The 27,400-nt window shown below is 38.2% G+C and overlaps 1 protein-coding gene across 1 annotated transcript in view; it reads right to left on the bottom strand.

Annotated features, from left to right (window-relative positions):
* The window catches only part of LOC104083646 (propionyl-CoA carboxylase alpha chain, mitochondrial-like), a gene marked incomplete at its 3' end in the record, with an annotated part of 34,442 nt that extends 8,652 nt beyond the window's left edge, over positions 1–25,790 (bottom strand). Inside the window, exons 1-4 of the mRNA XM_009587188.1 lie at positions 25,726–25,790; positions 22,492–22,594; positions 17,984–18,078; positions 9,778–9,928 (exon numbers count right to left, since the gene is read on the bottom strand). Of these exons, the coding sequence (XP_009585483.1) occupies positions 9,778–9,928; positions 17,984–18,078; positions 22,492–22,594; positions 25,726–25,790 (414 nt within the window). The remainder of the gene's footprint in view (positions 1–9,777; positions 9,929–17,983; positions 18,079–22,491; positions 22,595–25,725) is intronic.
* Positions 25,791–27,400: the final 1,610 nt, after the last annotated feature.

The following is a 27,400-nucleotide window of genomic DNA, read 5'->3' as shown; positions in this document are numbered from 1 at the left end:
AGCAGAGTCACTCTGCGCTCTCAGCAAATTGCTGCTAACGGCTTTGGATGATGCTGCCATGGGAATACCCGTCGTTCACACTAACCCCCGTGTGTGCGTACAAGCATGCACACATGTGCGCGCATATGCACATACACACTTTTTTCCCTGAAATGAGGATATAAATGGACGCATGTATTAACTTGAAAAACCTTTAACTAGACATAGTACAGTAAAAAAAGCATCCAAAGACAGAAGGGCGCACCATATAGATGTAAAAGATAGGCATGCTAAAAGCATGTTCTTCAACCAGAGACAGCTGTAAGACTTTCCATACAGAAATTATGACAGAACTGCCAATTTTATTATAAAATGTTTGTGTTCCAAGGGCCAAAATACCTTAAGAAAAGCACTTCACAATGGTTTCTCTATCATGAGATGTCATACTATGTCCCTTTTGTGACACAGGAAAAGGTCAGCAACCAAACCACTTGTCTTTCTTCCTTCAACTACACTAGTATTAAGGAAAACATTTAGTTATTATAATAATCTTGTGGCTTATCAGAACAAGAAGATGCTTTGGTCTTTAAAAAAAAAAGCTTTGTAAAAATAAACAGATGGCATCCATAATTAGCCCTGTGTGTGCTGTGAGTTTGTTTAAAGTTTCAACAACATTTTAAGACGTTTTGACATAATTTTAATGACAAATCATCACTGAAACAAGGACCTATTCTTTGAAGGATAAAAGTGACATTGAAATGGGAATCTGATTATACTGTTTAAGGATGTACCTTTGGGATTCCATCTTGATTCTACCTAACACATGATATTCTCCAGCATGTCAAGCTTAATAACAGTATTTGGAGAATCTATGAAACATCTCAGTGTCCACCCTGCAGTGCTAAATTGAAGCAATTCAATTTCTATTAAGACTTGAAGTTTCTATTAAAACTCCCTAAGTTTTAATAGAAAGTTACTTATCACACATTCGTATTTGGACAACAGAACTTATTCTCTTATTTTGGAATTTAAGTTTTCAAAAAAATTGCCTTTGAGTTTAGAACATGTTTGAAATTCTAATATTCCGGATAATTAAAATACAATTATTTCTTCCCCCACCCCCCGACATTTGCATTATTTAGTTACACTGTCATTTTTCTTGGATTGCAATTGGCATTCCAGATTCAATAGCTTCATTGTTGTTTTCTGCTTTATTGTTGATGATCAAAATAGGATGGAATGTTTCTGGAAAGAAAAATATTTTTGTTGTTTGGTTCTTACAACTCACAAACATTTATTTAATCCATTCTTCAATACAGATCTTTGACTTGGTCAATATTTTCTTCTGTTTCTTCAAAATACTCCCTTTGTATCTGCACACAAAACAGCATTCAGAAAATTTTTTGAGGGTTTTTTTGGGGTGGGGAGAAGTTGTTCTGCTTTCTTTTAGGACTGTCCTTCAACTAGTGTTGTTTAGAAATAATGTAAACAGTACCAATCATATCACTAATTCCGGGGTACCAAATACATTTAAAATGCATTTTAGTATACATTAAGACCATCAAATCACCAAAATGGGGTAGAAAAGAATTTTAACCTTGAAATCCTAGTTGACTTATTTGTAACTTTAACCTTTCAGTGAGGTGCACAGCTCAAAGTGCACTTGTTTTAGCATTTGCAGTTTTCTTTCAGCAAGGGGAGGTGCAGGAGGGGGTCAGTATTTTTAGCATTATACGGAATATGCTTCAGCATACAGTACAAAAGGACATTAACAAAGCAGTAATACCGTATCCTGGTTCAACAAGCACCCTGCAATGAGGTTCTGGAGGTGCAAGAATCTACCCACAGAGAGATACATACAGGATCTGAAATTAAAGCTCTAATCTTTTACAAAGCAAGGAAGAATGGCGGTAGAAGTGAAGAAATTAGACCCCTCTTCTCCCTCCCCTCCCAAAAAAAGAAAATACAGGCATCATCATTCCCTACTTATGAAAGCTCTAGAATAACTGTCACAGCTATCTGACTAAGGTAACTGTTGTATATATTTTTAAATCACTATTAAAAGCTAGGCCTTAAACGATTTCCTCTTCTACTTTTCAGCCTTCTACTTCAGCTGTCACTCTTGTTTTGCCTGCCTGTGGTATTTTCTTCTATTAATTTTATGTTATACCTCTTCTCCATCAACAGCCTTAGCATCCATAAAATGGCAAGTAAAGTCAAGGACTAAATTTTTAAAGAAATTAATGCAAGTATGCTCACAAACAGAGCTGAATCACACTCAATTGATCAACTTTTCTAGCTTTGGGCCATACTCAGATTTTGTAGTCAGCTGATCCAAGATCTTGCCAGTGAAGTCTCAGTCGATAAGGTAAGAGCCAATGGTGGTATGGTTATATGATAGTGGGTAAATTCACACATTATCTCTGAACTTAACACAAAGGGCAAAACCAGACATGTCTGCAGCAAGCAATCTACAGATCATAGCTACATCGAGGCAGCTGTACCTTATTCTCAACAGGACAAGAAGAAAAATTGATCAGCGATAACTCTTAATTAGTTAGCTGCCAAAATGTATCACCTTTACTACCAGTTCCTTTACTTATACCAAGTCTGGTGATAAACAATTTATTACAAATCATCATTTCAATGCACTTACATACGATATATACTCCTTTAAAAAGTCTCACTCCCCTCTTTCTGCGATACACACATACCTCTTCCTCTGAAAAATGCTACTTATATTCCTGCTTTCAAGCCTACAAAGCCATAGCTGTTATGGCCAGCAACATCCATACAGGGTAAGGAGAAAGTGCTTCCCCTTCATACTGGATCTGGTCGTCTTCAGACACCTCACAGCAATCCGCTTCCCTGTGAGCATTACAAGTGTGTTTGCTTCCCTAACCTCTTTCAGTTTATACAGCAAGTGACGCTGGTGGCAAAGCCTGTAAGAAAATAACAGCTAAGACCCAGTATATAGATGGTGAAGCAGGTACAAAAGAGCTAGGGGAGCCTGCCAACATCGCACTGCAGTTAGCATCTGTCCCCAGAAGAGTACAGAGAGGCTGCTAACTCTCATCCGGTTCTGTGACTGCCAAAAGCTTTACCATACTGGGGTTCATCCACAGCTACAAAAAGAGTCATGCAATTTTTATGAACAGTTGGAGCTAAAAGTCAAATTAGCAATGACTGCTCCCCTTATATTCAAGGGAATAATTTCAGGAGACATTTTTCTCAAGACCATCAAGGTACTCAGATCTAATAGCCAACACTTCTAAATACTCTCACAGATTGCTCTCTTGCCCCTGTGTGCATACGGCATCAAGTTACTCACACACCAGTTGGAGCATTCAAGCAGACCATAACAGCCAAGAAAATCTAAATTTCAGTAGACTTAAAACTATAGCCTATGTCACCCCTACTACTTTAAGTCCCTAGTTGGTGTCATATACTCCTTTACATTCAGATAAATAATCTCAAAACTAACTTTCAACATACACCTCAGTTTCCAGGAAACATGATTCACCTGGAATCTCATGGGCTTTTCTGCAGCAGTCAAATGCAGTATCAACTGACCCAAACCCATCAACTTAGAGATGCTCCTCAGCCCCCTTTATTTCAGTAAGCCTGGTTTCTATTTCGGAGAACTGAAGAGCAGAGGTGCTCACATGTTCTGGTCTTCAGCCATGCCAGCTTCCTGATTACTATGAGCAGGAGCACTCTGGGGTCACATCATCTTTCCACAAAATAGTTCACAACAGCCATGTATATGGGGGGTTTGGGGGCATATAGTAAAAAACAGCTTTTCAGAAAGGCTGCTGGAAAACAGACAATGTTTGGATCAATGTACAGAACGAATGGAAAGCACAAAGGAATACATAACAGGAAATCTCCTATGCTGTCCTTTTCTATAGACATAGTACATAACATGAGTTGCTGCTTATTTTTTGACTCATTAGTATGTGATTGAAGAACGGAGTGCAACCAGAACAACAAAAATTTCCATAAACTAAGATGCTCAGGTAGACTTCTTTTATTGTTTCCTAAGTAAGATGTTGCAGAAATAAAAACTAATGCACAGACATTTGGTTCCAACTAATTTTTTTAATAACTGCATATAATAACTTTGAAAAGTATTTAATCTACTTCCTGATAGGAAGTCATCTTCCAATAATCATTGATTCAGTTTTGACAATTTTTCTTTGCAGGGATTTGTTTCTTTATTGTACTGGACAGACATAGGTAAGAAACCACTTGCATAACCTATGAATGCTGAATCTGTCTTTTCTGTGTTTTAAACAACCAGCACACACTTTATATCAACAAGTTATTTAGCTCACAATTTCAACGTAACTTTCTGAATTAATATCCTACACTTTAAAAAAAAAAAAAATCTCTCAATTCAGTAATTTGACGCAATTTCCTTTCCACTATATACTCCACGTAAGAAAATAAAGAAACTTGCACCGAACAAACCTACACTTTCTTTGCTGCTTTCACTAAGCAATTCCTGCTTTCACTATATTTAGCAGCACTATTAAAGCCCTCTCAGAGTACTTCGTTCAAGGTGGCTCTGGTCTGCAGCCATTCTTGGGTTTTCTTTACATCAAATTCACCAAAGGAAAGAAACTAATGTACTCTTTGAAGAATGATCTTTTGTTTCTCTACTTATTAAAAATTGAGGGAAGCCTCTTTTTTCTCTACTTTTTAAATAGTATTCTATGATAGTTATGTGGTAATGTGGTCTCTAAGATATCACTCCATGCCCTGGCAGCACTGTTAATAGCATCTTTCAGATTCAATGACTTACACAAACAATGTCGTTCTCTTCTGTCAACAACAATTAGCAATGCTTTTCTGTAGTTCTTTTGGGAAGCCCGAAAAGCAGACAACCAGTAGCTACATAATGGAAGCTGCATTAGGAGGCAAGAATGTGGCAAAAATCTGGTTAACTGTTGTCGGCTGACCCTCTTGTGTGAAGAAGTGTTGTTTGGCAGCAAAATCACCTTTTCTTTTGGTTCTAAAAATGGCCATGAACAGCTGGTATAAACTGTGTGCAGAACGGATTCTGGTGGGCTTAGGGGATTGGTAATGGGATAAGAGACCTTTCACCTTTAGGTCAGTAGTTCAAATTCAGCCCAGGTTAGCAGCAATTGCAAGTCTTTACCATCTGACACTGTTCGTTAGCCTATTTAAAACGACTGAAGCAAAGTGTCACAGTAAAACAAGATTCCAGTATTAAGAAATATGAATAGTCTCAGCAAACAGCAGAAACAGTCGCTTTAGACTTTACTTTGAAATCCCGCCATTCAGACTTTGTAGAAATCTACTCCTCTAACTCCTGACAGCCCCTTTCACTGCTCCCATACTCCTGCCCATCTATCATAATTCATCTTCCAGGCAGTTACACCCACCAAGACACAAAACCACCTCTTGCTGTCCGTCCCATGGGTCTGCTACGGATACCAAAGTCACCTCTCTCTGGTTTTAGCTGGCAATCCAGACTCAGCTCATCACTTTGCTATTTATATTTTGCTGCTACTGCTTATATAGTGCAGCTGCAATATTTTCCAGCACATCTCTCCTTCACTGAGCAAACGTGCAGCAGGTGCTGCCTAATGATGTGCAACAGAATACAGATACCATTAAGAGACTCTAAGAACCAGCAGTTTATACGTAGTGGAGCTCCAGACAATCACCAACAGGATTTCTACATACTTCTAGACATTTTCCAACCATGCTTTTTATACTTTCATGAGTGGACAAACAGATGAAATGAAAAGGGAGGTAGAAAGAGACACATTGCATGTAAAAATTCTTCCTCAGCCTTTTACACCAGGCATGGCCAGTTTTGCACAAAGACAAAGCCCTGGAATATAACATTTTCCAGAGGTCAGTAAAATCTGATGAAAACACTGAAAGTGATGAACAAAAATTTTAACACTGGGTAATGTTTTATGGGTGTATGGAAGTTTATTTACATTCACCTTATGCCTTAGAATTAAGTTACTTTAAAAGAACTTGAAAACATTTACATAAATTAAATACTCTCTCTACAATTAACTGAAAAATAAAAACATACAGATATGCCATTTGCTTTCAATAAATCTCTTACAAACACATCAAAATTAACTTTTAATCCCTAGAAAGTTATGACAAAAATATTCAAACTGTCACATAAGGAGAAAACACACTGCTACTCCAATTACCGTATTTCTCAACTCCACTGTGCTGAATACAGTCTATACAAATGATCTTTTCAATCAGATACTCTAAGCAAATTTGGTCATGTTTTGAGGAGGAAAGGAGTGCTCACTTGTTATTTAAATCGCACAATGCGTGGGGGAGGCAGAAGGTTGGGAGCAGACCTGAGACACAGACATACAAACTGTATTCAGGATAAGTGCTCTCTTCACACTGCTCGTCGCACTTTTCTCAGTTCTCAAGCCAACGAGAGATGCTTCTCATTTCAAGGTACTACAAACTTCTAGAATATGTGATATTTTCCTTTGCTGTCACCTAATGATTCACACGTACCAAGCTTAGCCACACCACACACCCATATGTTAACAGATATTCTTTATTTACAGACTGTAGACTCTCTTCCTATAAAGTCAAAGAGGAACATTTCTAATCTTCCACTGAAATGCAGAAGAGACTTTTCTGGTGAAAGCCAGCATTTCTGATGGTAGCATGACAAGGAGATTTTGACACAATTTGGAAGTTAGAAAGGCTATCAAGCTAAGGGGTCAGAAACTTTTTATTTATTTCAAAGCTCTTGTTTGGCTATTTTGGACTATGACTGCCTTTGATTAGGCTGATGACAACTAGGTAACACAAAGCACACCGCAGCATGAGCAACTATAAAGAATCAGCTATTCAACATCTGGTCTGCCTCAACAATCCTAACAGCGGTAAGCTGTCTGAAAACCACTCCAGAAGTACCCTAAATGACAGCATACAGAAGTTCTCTTGTAGCTGCTAGGGCAGCCATTTCTATGTTTTCTTGAGAAAACAAGAATAACTAGTTTTGCTATGCAATTATCCAATCTCGTGTCTCATACTTACCAGCTAGCCTCTGAAAGATGGCAGAGCAGCAGATACAACAAAAAGTACATTGCCAACAGCAAAAGAATAAATCATTCTATCTGAATCACTTGGAGGGAGTGAAACATCTGTAACAGATTTGTGTAGCATACAAAAGACACAATAGAGCTGATTCACCAACTTTTCTCACTTTCCAATCTCATATTGTATTGCAGCAACACTTAAAACAAAAATTAAATCAAATATAAACTTCCTGTAAGGTGCTACTTATACTTTTTTGCAGAACTGTATAGCAGAAAAGGTATATTCCCAAAGAGTTCCCCAAAAAGACAGCCAAATAATAATACAACTCTCAATTACTGCAAAATAATCTACAAAAAACACTGGAAGATATCTGGCAGATACACCAAAGGAAGAGAGGGGAGAAATCAGCAGGCAGTGCAAGGTATTGGACATGGTTTAGTTAGCTTTATGCAAGTATATTCTGAAGTCTGTATCTAAAGTAAAAAGGCTACAGTAAACTGATTAGAGATTGCTGAAACATTAAAACAGACACAGGAAATTGCATAATTTAGTAGACACGTTCTGATGATGCTGACAGGTAGCTGTGTCTGTAATGCACGCTAAGACCTTAGGAGCATCATTTATGGATCAGATGTCCATTATTTAGGAAAGTTCTTCCAACTGTGGAGCGTTCAGCAAAAACAGGGCAAGTGAGCCTGTTAGCCACTGTTCACAGTTAGGAAATGCAAAAAGAAAAGGCTGAAGCAATACAGGGACATCTAGAGATCCTCCTGGTTCTGAAGTTAAATCTGGACAAGCTTCATTAGAGTTTCTATGTTTGGCTCTTAAAAGAAGGGAGCAAGAACGAGATGTTAGTTGCATAACTGTTAGCTGAACAGAAAGTAAAGCTTGAGACCTGGGACAAGTGACAGACCGATCGGGTAAGCCTGGGGAAGAATCAGAGAAAATTACTACTCTCCAGCCTCACACTGAAATGCTAGAGACAATACACAGTCAAGACAAAGGAATTAGAGAATATCTACACAAGTACTGTAATTTAAGATTAGTAAATTTCTTTAAGAGTTGGAAAGAATGAGTCTGCTATTATAGGGGATTGTCAAACTGCTTAGGCTATATCTCAAAAGGAGTCTTTGAAGTCCTTAAAGATGGAATTGTGAAAGCTTTCTTACTGTGTATGTGGAGACCTCTACAATTAGGCAAGTTTGAAGTTTGGGACTTCAAACACTTAGCTCTATGCATTGCGAGTGGAAGACACCACAACACAGCAAAGATAACATCTTAAAAACAAATCGTGAAAAGCATCAACTCCAAGGATACTCAATTGCTAATTCCATTTAGGAATTGATGAACAATTATATACTGTAGCAAGGAAATGGTTTTGAACTTCTGGTGGGTTATGCAGAAAACAAAAATTAATTTTCTTCTATGTAAACAAGAACATGGGGAGTTACTAAAAAGTGTTCTCTCAAAAACCAGAAGATTGGGAGAAGCGTAAAGAATATGATCAAAGAGACAGAAATTCTTCATAATATTGTAATGAACTACACATTGCCATTAGTCACCACCCTCTCTAACTGAATCTAAGGTAGACCAGATTGTGCCTAGCAAACTCCATGCAAAAGCATGTGAAGTATAACTGTCATGACTAATTCCAAAAACGCTGCTGCCCTGCAAAGCAAGGAAAATTTTACCAGTAGTCTTCCCCTGGCACTGGGAGAAGACTGCAACACCTCCATTCCCGCTTCATACCCCAAATCCTCTCTCACTTCTTTACCCAAAGCATAAATTTGCGCAGCCACTATACAAAGTCATGCAAAGATGTCAGAATTACGAGGATGTCTTTATGCTCCATCACTGCCCATATGTACAAGCAGCAGGGAGGACACAGCCCTAACAAAACGTAGCTAAAACAGAATAAAAAGCTAATCACACTATTGCATGATTCCACATTTCAGTCTTTCCGGCATTATTTAACGAAGTGAGAAAAGGAGGATAAAGATGACAGAATTTATTTGCTTACAAGTTGAACTTTCTTCCTGCCTTTGAGAACAATATCCAGACTTTTTTCTGTGCCTGTTTTCTTAAGTTACAACCAGAAATGCATTATAACAGTCAAATAAGAGGTAGAGGGGGTTTTCCATAAAACACTGTTTGTCTATTCATTTGCAGTGTACATTATACCATCTACTACTGACTACATGTGTTGTTACAAAAATTCTACACCATGTCAGCATGCTTTTTACATAGTTGCATTCCAGTCACAATTTCAATCATATGCAGATTACTAGTGTTTTTATTGCTGAATATACACATATAGTTTTAATCACCCTCCTAGAGAAACTCAGCAAGCCATCATCAAAGTATAAAAAATAAAAAGGAAACTTCAGGGACCAGTGGGGAAAAGCATCAGAGCACAGTGGCTAGCCACTTACTGCGAACTCACAGTGGTACTTAACAGTGACCTCTTGCAAGGTCTTTAGGTCAAGTGTAACAAAGAGCAAAAGCTCTGAATGCTTACTTGAGTGCTGTGCAAGGGCTCACTGCTGCAAAGTCTTGTATACGCCGGCTTATTTAAGTGAGTAGATCTTTTAAGTTCAGTGGGAAGTGCTCACATGCGTCAAGTTAGTTATGTGTAAGTCTTAGCAGGAGCAGACCCCTAAGTATGGAAGGAGGTCATGTTCTGTTTTTTTAAATAACACTTTTCTGAACCTGAAAAGCTGTTTTTCTTACCTGAAGTCTAGTATTCATTTCCAAGAAGTAGAAATTCTTACTGGAGTCCACAAGGAATTCTACTGTTCCAGCAGAGGAATATTTTACTGCTTTGGCAAGAGCTACTGCTTGTTCTCCCATTGCTCTTCGAGTTTCAGGGTCTAGAAAAGTGCTACAATACAGAAACAATGCCCTTCTTTAGTTAAAAAGACAATAATAATTAAATCATTTCATCTTCTGCTTAAACTACCATCAAAAGAGGACAGCATTATTTAAATTATGAAAACATGTCAAGACTGTCAAATGTATGCCTTTACATTTATATTGTTCCTAAGCAGATATACTGCATGCTTTGCAATTACTGCTAATGTACAGGAAATCGAGGATAAATAAGAGTATTCTCTAAAATATAAATAACAGAACACAACTTTTTTAGAACACTGAGATCTATAATAATGCAAGTTAAATGAAAATAAATACATACAAATCCATGATATTTTAGAAGGCATATCTATTTGCAAAAAAAGGGCAACTAAAAAAATCCATCCAATGGAAATATGAATGCCAAAATACAAGACACGAGGTCTGAGGGGAATTTGTTTTCTGACTGAATTAAAACAGCATGGCCATTTCATCGATATTCTATCCAATAAAGAAGTTTTGGAAATTAATGAAGTATTTATTCGGGCTTCTTACATGACTAAGATTGCAATGAAGAAAATTTGGGCATTCATAGTATTTAACTAAAACACCATCAACAATATAATGACTTAAACCTCCATATCCTGTATTTCTTCTCTCAGCTTTACTTGTAAGCTGAAGACTAGTTATCCATGTTTGTTAATTGCAATTCATTCCTTTCCACAAATCCTGGACACACTCAAAGGCACCCAAAGAGCAGCTCAGCTACCACCTTGGGAGCCACTGTGAATACTGCCCAAACGCCAAGCCTTCTCATTCTAGGAGAGAAACATGCCACTTCCACTGGTCCAGTGAATCGAAAGACTTGGGAAGGTACATATTCTGCTTGTTACTCTCTTCTGTACTGCAAATTCAGATTTGGATTAACCTATGCGGATTGTTAATTTAGAGCTAGGGAAATTTCTGTGGCTTTCCATCAAAGCTGTGAAACTGGTTGCCCCTCACCCTGATACACTGATCTTCAATGAAAGACAACATGTAGCTGTTCATCTTATACGAGCTTATAAATATGCTTATTATATTTCTGCGATGATTTACATTAGGCACACAACTCAGCTATCATTTTAAAAGTACTTTTTTAAGGGAATAGGAAGTCATTTCTACCTTACCTCTAAGTTACTGTTTAAAACAAAAATAACAAATGTTACGTATTTCTTGAGGTGTTCTCAACAGTGAGTCCTAATTCTGCGAAGGAGCAATCAGGAACCTCCACGTATCTGAAGTGAAGCTCCGTCTGGGGCCCAGGACTGACTGCACTCAGACAGAAGCCAGTGCTGGGTCAGGATTTACATGGAAGCCAGTGCTGGGTCAGGACTGACCTTTCAGTACTTACGATGGGGTTTTTCACAGAGACCTGAACTCACAGAAGAGCTAGAGACTTCTGCCACAACAAACCATATTTGACATGTCACAAAAAGTGAGGAAATATCTAGGCAAACTGGGAGACAATGGAAGCCTTTTCTTTATGGGAAAAGTGTTACTTAGCACCCCCATCCTTCCAGTGCCCACATGGGCAGATTCTGACGGACAGTAGGGCAGACATTTTCAGAATTTAGGAAAAAATTTCTTTCTTGGCAAACAACAGGATCAACAGGAAAAGGAAGTCAAGTCTGACCCCAAGAAAGCTATCAGGTCCTACACCAGATCAAAGGAAAAAACAGAAGATGTGCAAAACTGTGTCGTAGCTATCAAAAATAGGCACTGGTAATGTAAGAGAGTTTCATAATGTTTCTTATTTTGGTTCAATAAGAGGATAATACATCACATAAAATCAACAATCCCTAATTTAATTTAGGGTTTCTGCAGGGCTTTGATCATGAAAGGTCAATGAGTGGCTTATGAAGAACAGGACCTTTTCAATATTGGCTTCATACTCTATTTCTAGAACAACCATTATTACTTCTCATACGGATGAAAGACAGTTACTCCCCTTTATTACAGTAGTGCCTTCCCTATGTTTGTTAAATGTAGGTCTGAGATCTCTCTGTTCACCTCCTGCTGTAGCCAAAGAATGGAACAGAGGTGTCACACTGCTAAACTTGATCTCTGCCACATGGTTAAGCTTTGTGCTCTAAAATGACTGGATCATCCCCACAATCAGCTAGGTTAATTAACCAAAGTCTTCCTATTCCCCTCTGCTGCTTTACCTTTCATATAGATTGTTTTTCCCTTCTTTAACAATGCACCTTTTACAACTGAAATAACTCTTCTCCAATCTAATTAGGCATCACTTGAAAACACAGCATTTTAAACCTGACTTCAAATCTTTTTCTCACACATATACCTGTTATTCTTTTGACCAAATAGCTCCTATGGCAGCATGAAGGCTGCAAAATAAAAAGGATTTGCAAGATAAAAGCACCAAAAAGAAAAAGTAAGATCAGACCTGACATTTCACTCATAAGACCTTCTTCAAGCTATTGTAAAGTTGATCAAAGACAATACAGTTGGTTTGTTCCATTGTTTCTACATCCAGAGGGATGACCACATGGGCAAGATGTTACCTCTCCACTTCTAGTTCATCAGATAATGTTTCCCAAAATATCTCCACCACCTTCACTCACAGATAAGGTTGAGATTTTGAAAAGTACAGACCGTTACACTGTCAGTGGAAATACACTGCTCAGCATAGACAAAAAAAAAAAAAAAAAAAAAAAAAAAAATCATCAGTAACATTTATCCTTCCTCTGAAGATACCACTAAACTGGGAGACAATAACAACCTCATTTTCTAAATGTCAAGGTCAGCTTACCTGCTGCTCTTAGGAAATAGTCTGTTTAAAAAAATTACTTACTTACAAAAACCATTCTCCTTTGAGTTATCTATTATGTACTACCACACCACGGGCATAAATATGCTAAAGTATTTGAGAACACAGTTTTGCCCCCACATCTAACTGTGCCCACCTATGAATCATGTACACAGACACAAACAGAACAGGCTCACTGTTTCTCTTAACCCCAAATCCTGCAAGGATTTCTAGACAGAGTGATACGAAATGTAGAGTCTGACATACATGCAGCACACTTTAAGCAGAGCTTGTACATAGAGTCTAGTTCAATAACATACCTTTCTGCTAAGTTCTTGCCTATATACATTCATTCAAATTGTCGGTGGCTTCAAGTAGCACCTTGGCAGTTAATCTGGAATATGATCCTGAGGTACTTGGCATCATACTGAGATTTTTCAGAGAGAGCTTAGTGCTTGGAGAAAGTGAAAGAAGTTGCTGTCTGTGCACCTTCCAAGGACAAAAATTCCTGAGAGAAGCTAACGATGGAGCATGCAAAAAAGGTCACAAAAATAGTTTAACTGTTTCACTTGCATTCTAATGCAGTCACTTACTGATAAACTAGCCTCCCTTTTAAATCTCCTGCCTCTTAGACCTTTCTGTCACAGGCAGAAACAGAAAGAAACATTTTTGTCCTTTGAACTGAAACTGAAAGAAAATCTTTTAATTTAAAAACACACCACAAAACTAACACCTAGGATAGATAAGGCAATCTCAACTCTGAATGTATGCAGCTAAGAAGAAAAAGAAACATAATAAATTACTTCCTGCCTGAGATGAAATTCAGGGAAATTTTGGCAAATTGTCGAGAGACTGTCCTAAGAATTACCTTATCCTGAAAGTCTTGGATGCTAAGGTTTAACCCAAAGGACATGGAATCACTGGAGAAAAATAGAGACAACAAAGGGGAATAAGCAGGCAGCTAGCAAGTTCTAAGGACTTGCCCATTGTGGATGCTAATACGGAGCTTGCATGCTAGTAGAGAATACAATGGCAGGGCACTGTTCCATCATTACTTGTCGAGGAAAGGCCTGAAAATGTAGTCAGAAGGTTTAACACCCAGCGTCTTGAAGCTCAGCATTTTGTGATATGATAGTTAGAGACCGCACCTTGAACCATGTGTTCAGTTTTGAGCCTCTCACTATAAGAAAGACATTGAGGTGCTGAAGCATGTCCAAAGAGCAATGAAGCTGGTGAAGGGTCTAGAGCACAAGTCCTATGAGGGGCAGCTGAGGGAACTGGGACTGTTTAGCCTGGAGAAAAGGAGCTGAGGGGAGACCTCATCGCGCTCTACAACTACCTGAAAGGAGGTTGTAGCCAGGTGGGTGTCGGTCTCTTTTCCCAAGTAACAAGTGATAGGACAAGAGGAAATGGCCTCAAGTTGCACCAGGGGAGGTTTAGATTGGATATTAGGAAAAATTTCTTCACCGAAAGGGTTTGTTGAGCATTGGAACAGGCTGCCCAGGGAAGTGGTGGAGTCACCATCCCTGGAGGTATTTAAAAGACATGTAGATGAGGCGCTTAGGGACATGGTTTAGTGGGTATGGTGGTGTTGGGTTGACGGTTGGACTGGATGATCTTAGAGGTCTTTTCCAACCAAAATGATTCTATGATTCTAAATGGTATTCCATGAAGGATCCAATGTTTACTCTGTTTGACTGCTAAAGCAAAGGATAGTGCTGGGTGATCACAGTAAGTGGAAAGACCTTTGTGTGGCACTTCTCCATAACAACATTCCAAAATCTTAACTTTGGGCATCAAATAGTACAGATAGCCAAGTGCCTCTGAACAGCTGGACATTCCTTCACCCAAGTGGTGAGTCAAAAATTAAAGTGCTTTAAAAAGCTTCTAATGGGTTCTGAAATGGTTAGATAGGACACCTGCACTCACCAAAGTGAAGTTTAAGAGTACTCCTTTGAGCTCCAGTTATTGAATAGTAAGTCAGCTAAGACTCTTGTATATTTAGTTTCCATTGATCCACTTACTTTAAATTGATCCTAAAGGATCAATGGATTTTCTGATAAGCTTACGGGCCTTGTTTCTCCACATGGGGAATAATCCCTTATTAATCACTCTAGCAGATAGGAAAATACAACCACACTCTCACATTTTTTCTTGCCAAAGGACACTGTCTCATAGCAACTGTCCCTGAAAATGAATAGAGAAGAGTTTGGGCAGAGGAGGAACAAAAACTGAACTAAGAACAACAACAGACTATTAAATGTTACTCGTCTGCTTAAATTTCAGCCTCTGTGGTGAAATGAGTAGCCAACAGCATCTTCCAAAAAGGTGTGAAGCTAGAAGCAAAGAAGATTACTGTAAATCACTGGAAGCTTTGCGTAGCACTAACTTTGCTCAGCACTAACTAAAAAACTGGTGATGATCACCTGTGTCTTACTGTCTGTGCTTCCCAGAACAGACAGAGTAGGACAACTGAATACATTAAAAAGGTATAAGCTAAGTTTGTTGGTTTCCTATTTGACACTGGGGGATTGACCACTTTGAACACCAGGGCTCCCTTGAAGGCTGTAACCTCATCAGGTTGTGAAATAAGAGCTTCCTCTCCTCAAAAGAGATTTTTTTTTTTTTTTTGTCTTTTTTAAACAAGAGACAGAACTTTCCCAGGAAAACTGGACATTCAAACACGAAATGATCCCATTAGGGTAAGTTCAACAGCTGCAGACTTAGCTTTAAGAAAATCATAGAGATTATTCTCAAAGCCAAAAGGCCCTCTACAATCAGTCTCTTAAACTAGATACTTAGGAAAACAGAATCATAGAATCATTAAGGTTGGAAAAGACCTCTAAGATCATCAAGTCCAACCATCAACCCAACACCACCATGCCCACTAAACCATGGCCCTAAGCACCTCATCTACACATCTTTTAAATACTTCCAGGGATGGTGACTCTACCACTCCCCTGGGAAGCCTGTTCCAAGGCCTGACCACTCTTTCAGTAAAGAAGTTTTTCCTAATGTCCTAATCTAATCCTCCCTTGGCGCAACCTGAGGCCATTTCCTCTCGTCCTATCGCTAGTTACTTGGGAGAAGAGACCAACCCCCACCTCGCTACAACCTCCTTTCAGGTAGTTGTAGAGCGCAATGAGGTCTCCCCTCAGCCTCCTCTTCTCCAGGCTAAACAACCCCAGTTCCCTCAGTCACTCCTCATAAGACTTGTGCTCCAGACCCTTCACCAGCTTCGTTGCCCTTCTCTGGACGCGCTCCAGCAACTCAGTGTCCTTCCTGTAGCGAGGGGCCCAAAACTGAACACAGCATTCGAGGTGCGGCCTCACCAGGGCCGAGTACAGGGGCATGATCACCTCCCTACTCCTGCTGGCCAACATCATAATAGGAAAAAAGTAAATCAAGAAGCTTGAAAAGAGGCCAGAGTCAAAAGCCCTAAACTGTACAAAAGACAAATAAACATTTTAGCCCATAGCATCCCTATCTCCTAAGCTTCATGAGAGAAAATAAAAAAGCTTCAACCTATCTCAGAGCTCTTAATGGCAGCTACCTTTTAAAATAGGAGAAAAAAAAAGGACTACTGAGGACTTCACATTTCCTCCACCCAGCCATACAAGAAGAGGTGTTTCCACAAGTCATTAATCAATGAGACTAACAGAAACAGCATTCACAGGAAGGGCTTTAGGGTCTCTATGGTGTCTCACAGAAGTTAGTGCCTTGCTTAACTGCAACAGTCTTGCAACCCTCTGTAAATAAATGGATTCTGCAGCCAACTGCAAGTGGCTATAAGGCAGAGAAGGCTTGCAAAGCTGTCAGTAAAAGTCTGGCAGAGTCAAAAACATTCAACAACAAGAAGGAAGAAGAGTTTTCACGCCAAATTTTGGAAGCTATTGACTTGCCCACACTCTTTTGTAGAGTTATAGGAAGGGATGAGAAAACTTACTGGCAACTCCAACAGAGAAGCCCAAGAAAGTTAAAAGGCTGATACTTATGATGGAAGAAAACACTCTGATCACAGTTGGTTGGTGAGAGAAAGAGGTACCACTCCCTTTAATTGACCACAGGCATGGAGAATGAGCAGGCAGTAGCGGCAGGCAGTGCCTTACATGTACTCCTGAGGCAAAAGACTCTCCTCTCTTAAGTGCTTAGGTATATATATATATGCACACACACATTATATCGGGACCTGAAACCATCACGCTTCACAAACAAAAACACAGTGAGATCTTTAGGCATAAGGCTTCCCAGAGATCCACAAGCACTACCAGGAAGCAACAACAGCTATTTAAGCATTTATGAGTGGGTTTGTATCTTTAGATTTAAACTTTGTTTTTTAATTTAAAATCTAGGTCATAAACAGTGCCAGTCCCACAATTATGATCCAACATTAACTTATATGCTGCCTCTAAACAGTCATCATTTGAATGATGTGCTTTTCCTCACATCCTAATTTGTTGAATCACATAGTTCTGTGCTATAAAATAATGGCAAACCCATCCCAGCTGGTGAACACATTACACTGGGAATTCCCACAGGCAGTGATATACCTATGTCTGGTTTTCTGAAATCAGAACTTCCTTCTGCCCTTTTTTCTACACATATTCTCTGATGAATGCCATGCAACAGAAAACACAGCAAGACCATACCTTGCACAGCAGCAATGTGTTTCAGCTCCATTTGAAATCAGTGGGATTAAGATCATGTAGTACTTTTGAGTTACTGGACACCTACATCTATAGTTCACTACCATGAACGGTACTAAAAGTGGCGCAGAGTATTTAGTACTTCATGTTCCCCTCCAAATAGAAATAAACAGTATTATCTGGCCCTCTCACAATTACTATAACACAGTCAAATATCCGTATCTATGGTAAAATGAATACTTATTCCGTATTTTATTTTACTCTTAAATCCAGAAGTTGAATGGCAAAGAAAAGGAAAAATATCTCAGATATATTAAGAAAGCCATCTCATGTACCACATACATTTGATTGGTAAGATTCCATATCCATTTTATACAAGATCATGAAAAAAATTAACACCACCACCTGTTTTCTTCTTACAGAAAGACATCATGAAGCAAGATCAAAACACCCTCAAAGTACATCAAAATTGCATTACAGTCAAATGACTATAACTTAAACATTTATTTATTTTCTTTTTGGTTTTTAATAGAACAAAATTTGCTTTTATTTGTACAACAAATAAAATCAGCAGCTTTCCAAAAGTGCTTTCAGTAACTATGAAGCTGCATCAAGAGTCTAGTATACATACCTCGGTGCTTCCTCCACAACTTTTTGGTTTCTCCTTTGAATGGAGCACTCTCTTTCATTCAACCACAAGGCATTACCATGTTTATCTGCCAAAACCTGAAACAGTAACACACTGCTATTAACAAACAGATATATGCATATGGCCTTTTGACATTATACTATTATGTAGTTTAATTTAAAAATAATTTTTTGCCAATCTAGAAATAAAGGTTGGGAAAAAATGCCAGTGTAGAAAATTAATTGTATATGAAATGCTAATTGAATGCTCTTTCAGATTCTGAACGGGATTATTCTAAAGCCTCTATATAGAGTCTCTGTACGGCAAAAACACACTCACTTCAAAATTTGTAAGAAGCTCCAAAAAGTTCAGAAATCAAAAATAAAAAGACTGAAATAAGATTAAAACTACATTTTCAAGCATTTAAAATTGTATTGCATAATGAAATTACTCAGAACCATATCGTTAAGCAATATCTTGCGTCAACGAAGGAGAGAAAAATCTCAAAGGATGCCAAATTTTGCTCATGAATTACACTCACAAGTTTTCAGAAACAATGGCTAACGGAGCCTCCTCACAGTAGGCAAATCACAGCACCCTGTCTTTAACGAAGAAGTCTTCAGAAACTTTGCAATCTTTTATTAAGAATAATAAAATTTGCTATTTCCTCAATACTTTAAATGGAAATCAAAGCAGTAAATTTCAAGGAATTTCTCAAAAATCAGGTGTCAACTACAGTTCTTGGCTGCAGCTTCAATTATGGAAGAGCTAAACATCCAGTCAAGCATCTAGATCCAACTACCTAAATTACATGCTAGAAAAAGCACAAGTTTGGCGTAACAAAACTCTCAATTGATTCTGCAACTTCAAACTGGAAGGGAAAGTAAGAAAAGGAACTCTATCCCTTTATGAAATCGACTGTATAGTGCAGCCATTTCCAACAACAGGATAAAGGATTTGAGGATTCAAGTAGACTTCTTCGAATCTTATACTCTACACTTACTCCTGGAACAATTTCTTTCATTGCAGACCACACCTGCTCCCTTTCTTCCTTATTAAATTTTCCCTCTAATCCATTTTTTTTCCATCCTCCTGCTCTCATCTGCGGGAACCTGTGCCAATACTCATGCTTCATTCTTTAACAGTGCACCTCCACACTGAAAACAGACAGGGTAAAAAAAGGAGACAATCTATTTCAAACTGCGTGAACTCAACCGTATCTACTCACGTTTGTGACAATGAATCTGTATTATTTATTATTCCTTTTAGCACCACAGAGCGAGTATGGCACTAAGCAAGATGAATTCCTGCATCTATGACACCAATGTTTGCTGATGTGTGAATAATCTGGGTAGATGTGACTGCAAACAAGGCACTGATCTCATGAAGACAACTCGCATGCACTGTGCACCATCAGAACCAGAGTGCTCTGCACTCTGTAGGATCAGACTTATCTTTTCCTCAGGAATTCTGTTGCACTCCCATAAATTTATGGAGCTTTCTAGGGGAAAAATCCCCTCCAAAGAGTTCTACAATATCGATGACTTTGGGAGTTCCTAAACTACAGCTTATCCCAGAACCCTCTTCCCTGCCCAGGGGGAGGTTTAGTAGTGGCAGCACGAGGGTGCTCTAGCCAACTGCTAGATTCTGTAACAGGTGACTCAGTACGAAGCCAAAAAAAAAACCCCACAAAAAAACCCCAGCAACATCTAAAGCAACTTCCTACCCAAGTCCTAACTCATTCAATCCAGAACTAAATATCAAGGAGCTCTACAGAAACTCATTTGGGAGGACAAAAGATATTTTTGATTTTTTTTCTTTTGTTCTTTTTTTAGTATTAAAACAGTACCTCTAGGGCACAGCATGGTACTCAGATGGAAAATGGCTGTCCTGTAAGTAGAACGATTCCTTGTGAGCACTTCTGTTTCATTGTTAGAAAGCCTACAACTTTCCGCAGAATTCAGCCTCACCAAAACAAACAAACCAACAAGTCCTGGTGTATTTCAATAAAAATGAGTTCCTGTGCGCTCTCGCTCTCTCTCTCTATTTTCCTGAAGGGAATGTAAAATACTTTTCAAGCCAACTAGTAAATATTTTCTTTCACTTCAGGACATTTCTTGTATCCTACTTAATTTCTGCAACCTGGATCTTAAAATAAATGTTTTTCTATTATCAGTTAATATGGCTCAAAGAGAGACATGCATGAGCATTTACTATGAAAATGTAATTATAAATAGAATAAGCCAAACAACATCTAGTGTTGGCTTTTACTTTCATTTTGGGTACACTGTTTTCATTATCAGAAACTAAAGAAGATACCTACTTCATAAAACAATTATATTTCAGAAGACATTTACAGAATATTGAAATCATCATCTCTTGAGATGACATGAGATTCCAGGACACATCTCACTAAAAATGCATGTCACAGCTACAGCTTTTTTTCTAAATATCTAAATATTCCTAAAAGAAAATGCCCTGTTTTGTGGGATTAGATGATTATGACATTAGTATATGCTATGTACATCTATATACCAAAATAATTAAATATAACGTATCGCAACCTCTCCTACATGATTCAGCTAAATTCTATTTCCAGTTGTAAGATTGCTATTTAGTCAAGTAATAGTTAGACATTCCATGTACTCTTACTTTAAACTCAGGTCCTTTATATCAGATATTTCAGAAGAACAAGACTTCAAATCGGTTCAGGCATAAAGTCTATTTGGAGTCTATTTTCCTGTTAAATGTTTTAGTCTTTTCTCATGTTTTACAAAGTGATTGTTTTATAGCTAGACACAGGAAACCCCTTATTTAACAATTTTAAGTACCAATGCTTTGGAGCTATATGAGAATGTTAAAAAAGTTCTATTTAAAAGTTACTGCTAAATTAATAAATATTTGGCATCTGGTCTCAAATTGTTTGTATATTTAGCAGTTTGAAAATGAACCAAGGTCAACGTCCTAAAGCTGATTAGAACATGAAGTTAAAGTGATATGCTATGATATTGTTAAAAGGTACCATCAAAGTGTTTGTGTACGGAAAACAACATTCACTGTACACTTACTATAAATAAAACTATGAATTATTAATGGCAAAGCTATTTTGTTTAATCTAGGTGAAATTATTTGACTGTTCTTAAATACAGTACTGCCTAATTTTTTTGAGGTAACCTTTTTTAAACCTAAAGGAATCAAGACAATGTAAAATCTGCCTCCAACTCATGAAAGTATGGAGGAATCATTCTCATCTAACTTTAGTCATCAAAGAGTCAGTGGGAAGCTGCTGAAGCGCCCAAATCTGCAAGCACTAAAAGGAATAAATCTTTAAGGTGTACTGATTTGCATGCAAAAAAAAAAAAGAAACAAAGACATAGGTAGCCAGAAATTATTAGCCATAGCAAGAGAATATAGGAAGAAGCTCTAGCAATCTGACTTCTTTTGTAACCTAAGATTAATGCTGAAACTAAGTGTTCACTACATACCTTCCTGTGAGCTTTCAAAAGAGAATAGGTTGGGGTTTAAACACCATTTTTACAGACTGTTTCTTCATTTTACATATGTATTAAGTTAGCCTGTGCACAGACAAGTTTTATATGGAAATTTAAAATAAAAAAAACACATAGGAAGTATCAGGTTTGAATTAAGTATTTCTCTCTTACAAATCATTCCAAACTATCAATTTTATTGTTGTTGGTTCATTCAGTCATTGAGCTACTGTCAAAATACTTCAGGCTCTCACTGTAAAAGAAGCCACAACTTTAGATTTTGGACAAAAATAAATGAAATTTCTGTTGAGGAGACTGACATAGTCCATACGGATTTCTTGTCAGGAAAGATTATTTCAAGGCTATTGACAAACACAATTTCGTTGCCTATGTAAGATCAAATACATCACAAATTTTAAAATCATAATTTTGTTAAAGAGTCTGTCCAAAACAAACAAGTCTTGTTTTGCATTAGCACATCTGGCTTAACACTAGATCCAATAAACGATACAAATGGTCACAATCCAGAAGTTAAGGAGAATGCACCTGATTTTGAATCACAAACTGCCCAAAATGGGACACAAATCCTCCTGAGTTCCTAGGGAGCATTAGATACTTCAGAACAGAATTCAAAATACTGACAAAACCACCTAGAGCTTGCAAGAAAAAGGTTAAGCACAGCAGTGCTTGAACTCCTACATCCTCTGCTGCACTCAAGCACTGCAATCAGGACCCAGAGTTCAAGCTCCAGCCCTCAGGACAGATGCCTACAACCATTTTAATCTTTTTTCCCAACAAACTGAGCGCAGTTCATTGTCTTCCTGCTAAAGAAAGGCTAAAGAATAAAAACAGGAAGGCTGTATTGTGCATGATAGCCATGTAGTTTGAGCAATGGCTCAAGACACAGGAAAACACAGGACTCTAGGCCTTTTTTAGCAGAGTGTTTGAAACGTTTTGAACTTTGATTAGTTTAGGAGTTCAAATCTTATTAACTAAATAATAAATAATAATAATACTACAAACCTGGATTTCTATGTGACGAGGGTTATCAATGAACTTTTCTATCAGTAAGCGATCATCACCAAAACTTGAAGCAGCTTCTTGAGATGAAAACCTAAAACCTTCCCTTAAATAATGAAAACAAAAAGAATAATCTGTATTTAAAAAGTTAAGTCAAGTTCTGAAGTATACAAGGAGAAGGAACACTTATTCATTCCAGTCATCTGGCAGTTTTCATCAATCAACACATACATCCAAAAACCAAGTTCCACCATTTGCATTTGATTTGTTAATGAGCATCCCTTTTTTCTTTCTTTTCTCACAAAGACAAAAAAAATTACATTCTCAAAGCACAGAGAATTTCAGTGTGTTTAAAAAGTCTGGGCATTTCCAATAATTATTTGTATGAATTTTCTTTGTTGGCATTTTCTTCTGCAAAAGTAATAAAGTAATGAAATTTTAAAAACCATTAATTACAAAGTACTTGTTATACAGAAGTAAAGGTGAAGCTCACTATTATTTAAGGTATACAGCCCTCTTAATACTAAAGAATAGCAGAGGTTAGTTGCACATTAAAGAACTGCAGATACAATATTGCAAACCTTGTAAATTCAATCGCTGAACTCACAACCTGAAGATGCAATACTTCAATTTATAGAGCATACCAGCTGTACTAGCAGTTTTTCCCTGCATTAAAGTATAATTGAGAGTTATACTGTGCCTTCCATATACTTCCCTCTACTTTCTCTCAAACAAATAAAGATTGTAAGATACTATATTTATTGACTTTATTTTTCATGGCAGAAAGATTACTCCTATGGGGCATAACTTCACGTACAGCTTTCTCAGGGTGAAATGTACCATAATGCAGGGACCCAAAGGCTCCCCAGAAGTTTTCTACAGGCTTAGTAATCCCATTTATGTTGATACATATGGAAAGTTTGGGATATACTTCTGTGAGATTGACTACTGAAAAGCAGCAGCCCTCATATTTGTGCCCTGAATAAGAACTACGGCACAAATGAGTTGAAGTTTCCACGCTTTCCATCACTTGAATCTAGTTCAACTCCACAAACAAAACTCAGATAATAGAAACATGAGATAGGTGAATCTACAGTACAGAGATGTGTATGTTTAAAGGTATTTCTTCACCTTCTTTCAAAATTGTGAGATAATATATGCCATAATTTTGAGAGATTATATTCAATGTACAATCTTTCCTAAATTCATATTTAATTTCAATACATTGTATTACTTAATAAAGAGAAAAAGGGACATCAAAATTTGTGATTCTGTACACTGATCCATCCAAAAAACCAAAGTGAGGTAACAGACAGCCATACACAGTGTCTGAGCTTACTGAAACAGATTTAGAGCTATTTTAACTCCTATATCAAAGGCTTTGTTTCCTTTTGTAAACATTCTATCAGACACTTTTGTGCACAATTGACTATTTTTTCCTTCATTGAAGTATGTGCTAATTAGAAATATAAACTGCAATACTCGTTAAAAAAAAGAAGTCAGGTGCCTAATTATCTAATCCATACATCTGTAAATCTTTTTAAATTATGTGTAACAGGAATGACTATCTCAGTCAGGTATTCTGACCTTGTCTGTATCTTACAAATCTGTGTAGTTGCATTTGTTCAGTGTTAAAAATCACCATAAACACACTTCACCTTCCTTAAGGAGATCATACTAACTAAATGGAGATGGGTCTGAGTCTCTTTACAAATATTTAATAAAAAAAAAAAAAGCACTGTTTAGGCAAGAAGAGAATTTCTGTTTGAAGCATTATCCTTTCACCAAGCAAGAGCTCTCCCTTCAGAGCCTCACTGCAAGGAAGATGCTACCCACGCAGCACAACTGTACTGATATCTGCAACCAAGTCCGAAACTTTCCTGCCCACGCTAACCCCAGAAGGGAAGTGCAGGGGAACCTGGGACAGGGAAACCTGAGCTTACTGCCCCTGTCTGGGCCAGGTACAGTTTACCATACAAGCAACATGCTGTCTGCAGCCTAATCAAGCCTTAATGTTTGACAAGACACAATCATTTAGGCTGATGTACCCCACCTGTATGAAGACCATCTGACAGTAATGAAGGATAATTGAATAGTGGGCTGTATCAACTGCAGCATAGCCAGCAGACCAACAGCAGCAATTATTCTCCTTTACTCAGCACCTGTTAGACCACATTTGAAATACTGCATCCAGTTTTGCACACTCCTAGTACTCAAAGATGTTGATAAGCTCAAGTAAGATTGTCAGAGCGCACCAGGACTGGCACAGTCAACCAGGCTTGTTGAACCTGAAAGACAACAAGGCTCTAGTGGACATCTCATAGCAGCCTTCCAGTACTTAAAGAGGAGTTTACTAAGACAATGGAGCCAAGCTCTTTATTGCAGTGCACAGCAGGAAAACAGGACAGGGGTTAAATTGAAGTGGGGAATTTCCAACTGGATGTAAGGAAAAAAGTTACTGGGAAGAACCAAGAAACTGGGCAGGCTGTTTAGAGAGGCTGTGAAATCTCAATCCTTGGAGGTTTGCAAGACCCAACTGAGCAAAGCTCTAAGCAACCAGCTTCAAATTCAGTGCTGATCCTATTCTGAGCATGAAGCTGGATAACATGATGTCCCTAGGTCCCTTCAAACATGCATGATTGTGTAAGTAGAAGAACAGGATGTCTTCAAAGGTTCCCCTCTCTCCCTACACTTATCCACACTGAAGTATAAGTTGTACAAAAGCATTTCTTGACCTTGCCAGCTTTCTTGCGGTTGTCTGAAGTGAGAAAGCCCATGCCAACTTTCTGCCTCCAGCTCAGAGATCAGCATTGCTGCTTTAATTAAAACAACCACTTTCTCTGGAGGCAGCCATACAGTAATAAAAGATTGTAGTCATTATGTAATACTTCAGTTTCCAATATCAGGAAATAGTAAAAGAAAATAGTCTTTTCTTGTCAAGGCCAGAATTAGAAAGGCCATTTAGTTAAAAACAGATGTTTGATAACCATTAGTGCAGTAGAATCCCTCTAAAACCATGATCGGTAAGTTAAGTAACCAATAAATACTCAAATATTGGTTGATTTTACACACAAAACCAAAATCCATTGCTTCAGCTTGACTCCAAATTTAAAAAACCTAAAATTATCTAGTCACAGCATTTTACACATGTAGCTGGCATGGAAATCTGTGTTTAAAAAAACCCCAGTTTTTAGGAAACACTGTTCTTCACTCATCCAATTGACTCCTTCCCCTTACCTGAACACTTCTACAGCACATACCTGTGCAGGACAGACCAGGATGCCAAATCCATACACTCCCATTTTTGCAGAGCAGTCTGGCAGGCCAAATACACTGCTTTGGGAAGGTAATAAAACTCACTGTACAGGCTTGTAATAGGGAATGCTGTTCAGTTTTTTAAAGCATTGTCCTCTCGTACTGTACACTTCAGATTTCCTTTGCCTCAGGAAGTGGGGGATTCAGAATGATTTGTTACATATTATTCCAGTTTAACTTCTTCCAGCTCCACTGCTCATTCTTTCAGAGCCATTGGAAGATCACAACATCAGGAAAAAAATTCAACAGATGTTTCTGAAGGAAGGTGGGAAACTGCAGAAAATTATTGCAGACTACAAAAACAAATTTGCTAGTAGTTCTCCCACATATCCTGTGGTACCATCCCAATGAAGAGCAACAATTGTGGAACAGTGGAAGTAAGCACAGCATGGTACCATAGGACCACAGAAGAGACATTATAAGGGGTTCTTGGAATTTGAGAGCAGATGTTTGACTTAAGTTCATAAAATTGGCATAAGCACCAAGAAAGAATTTAAGTAACAAGACAATTTATATTTTCCTGTTATTATAAGTTAAAAGGCAAAATCTTTCATCTCTCTAACTATCTGTTGCTGGAAGCTGCCTTGTTGAAAGCTTTCAAAATTTCAGTATCTAGGAGAAGTTACAGAATTTGAGACAACTGGGGGTAGTGGGAGAGATAGGGTGTGGAATTAGCACAAAGCTCCAAATTTCTCAAAAGGAAATTGTTAGAAGATAATTCAGTACAAATTTGCAACTTAGAGGTCGCCATGTTGTCTGGCTGGGACAGAATTAACTGTCTTCGCAGTAGCTGGGGGGTGCTGTGTTTTGGGTTTGGTATGAGAGGAACGTTGATGGCCCATTGATGTTTTGATTGCTGCTGAGTGGGCTTGCACCAGGGACTTTTCGGCTTCCCATGCTCTGCCATATGCATGGGAAGCTATCAGGGCAGGGGGGAGCATAGCCAGGGCAGCTGACCCAGCTGGCCAATGGGGTATTCCATACCATGTGACATCATGCTCAGTATATAGTTAGGAGGCGTGGTCCAAGAAAGGGGGGCTCTTGCGGTTCGGGACACACGGGGCATCGGTCAGGGGGTGGTGAGCAGTTGCATCATGCATCTCCTGCTTTGTATATTCTATCGTTCTCGTTATCATTGTTATTATTACTGTTATACTTTGTTTTGTTTCAATTATTAAACTCTTTTTACCTCAACCCGCAAGTTTTCCTACTTGTCCCCTCCTGATTCTCTCTCCCATTGTACCAGAGGCGGGGTGGGGGTGAGCAAGCGGCTGCGTGGTGTTTAGTTGCTGGCTGGGGTTAAACCACAACACATGTTTGCAGCTGCAACTACTAACTAGAGAAACTAATGCCTATCTGCAAATCCATGGAGTTTAAAATAAGGGCCAGTAGTTCCTGTATGATGGCCTCTGATACTGAACCTACAAGCCAGTAAGTATCTTTGTGTGCAAAGATCCATCACAATCTCTGCCAGAAAATTTAAATCTGTTCTTTGGAGAGGATAGGGTCCTCAAGTGAATTCCTTTTTAGAGCTACCAGCAGACCATTTGAAGCCATGAAGCCTAAAGACGTAGAATCATAGAATCATTAAGGTTGG

The sequence above is a fragment of the Fulmarus glacialis genome, unplaced genomic scaffold (genome assembly GCF_000690835.1).
Source record: "Fulmarus glacialis isolate BGI_N327 unplaced genomic scaffold, ASM69083v1 scaffold32971, whole genome shotgun sequence".
Classification (NCBI taxonomy): Eukaryota; Metazoa; Chordata; class Aves; order Procellariiformes; family Procellariidae; genus Fulmarus; species Fulmarus glacialis.
This window is presented reverse-complemented; position numbering and strand designations above follow the sequence as displayed.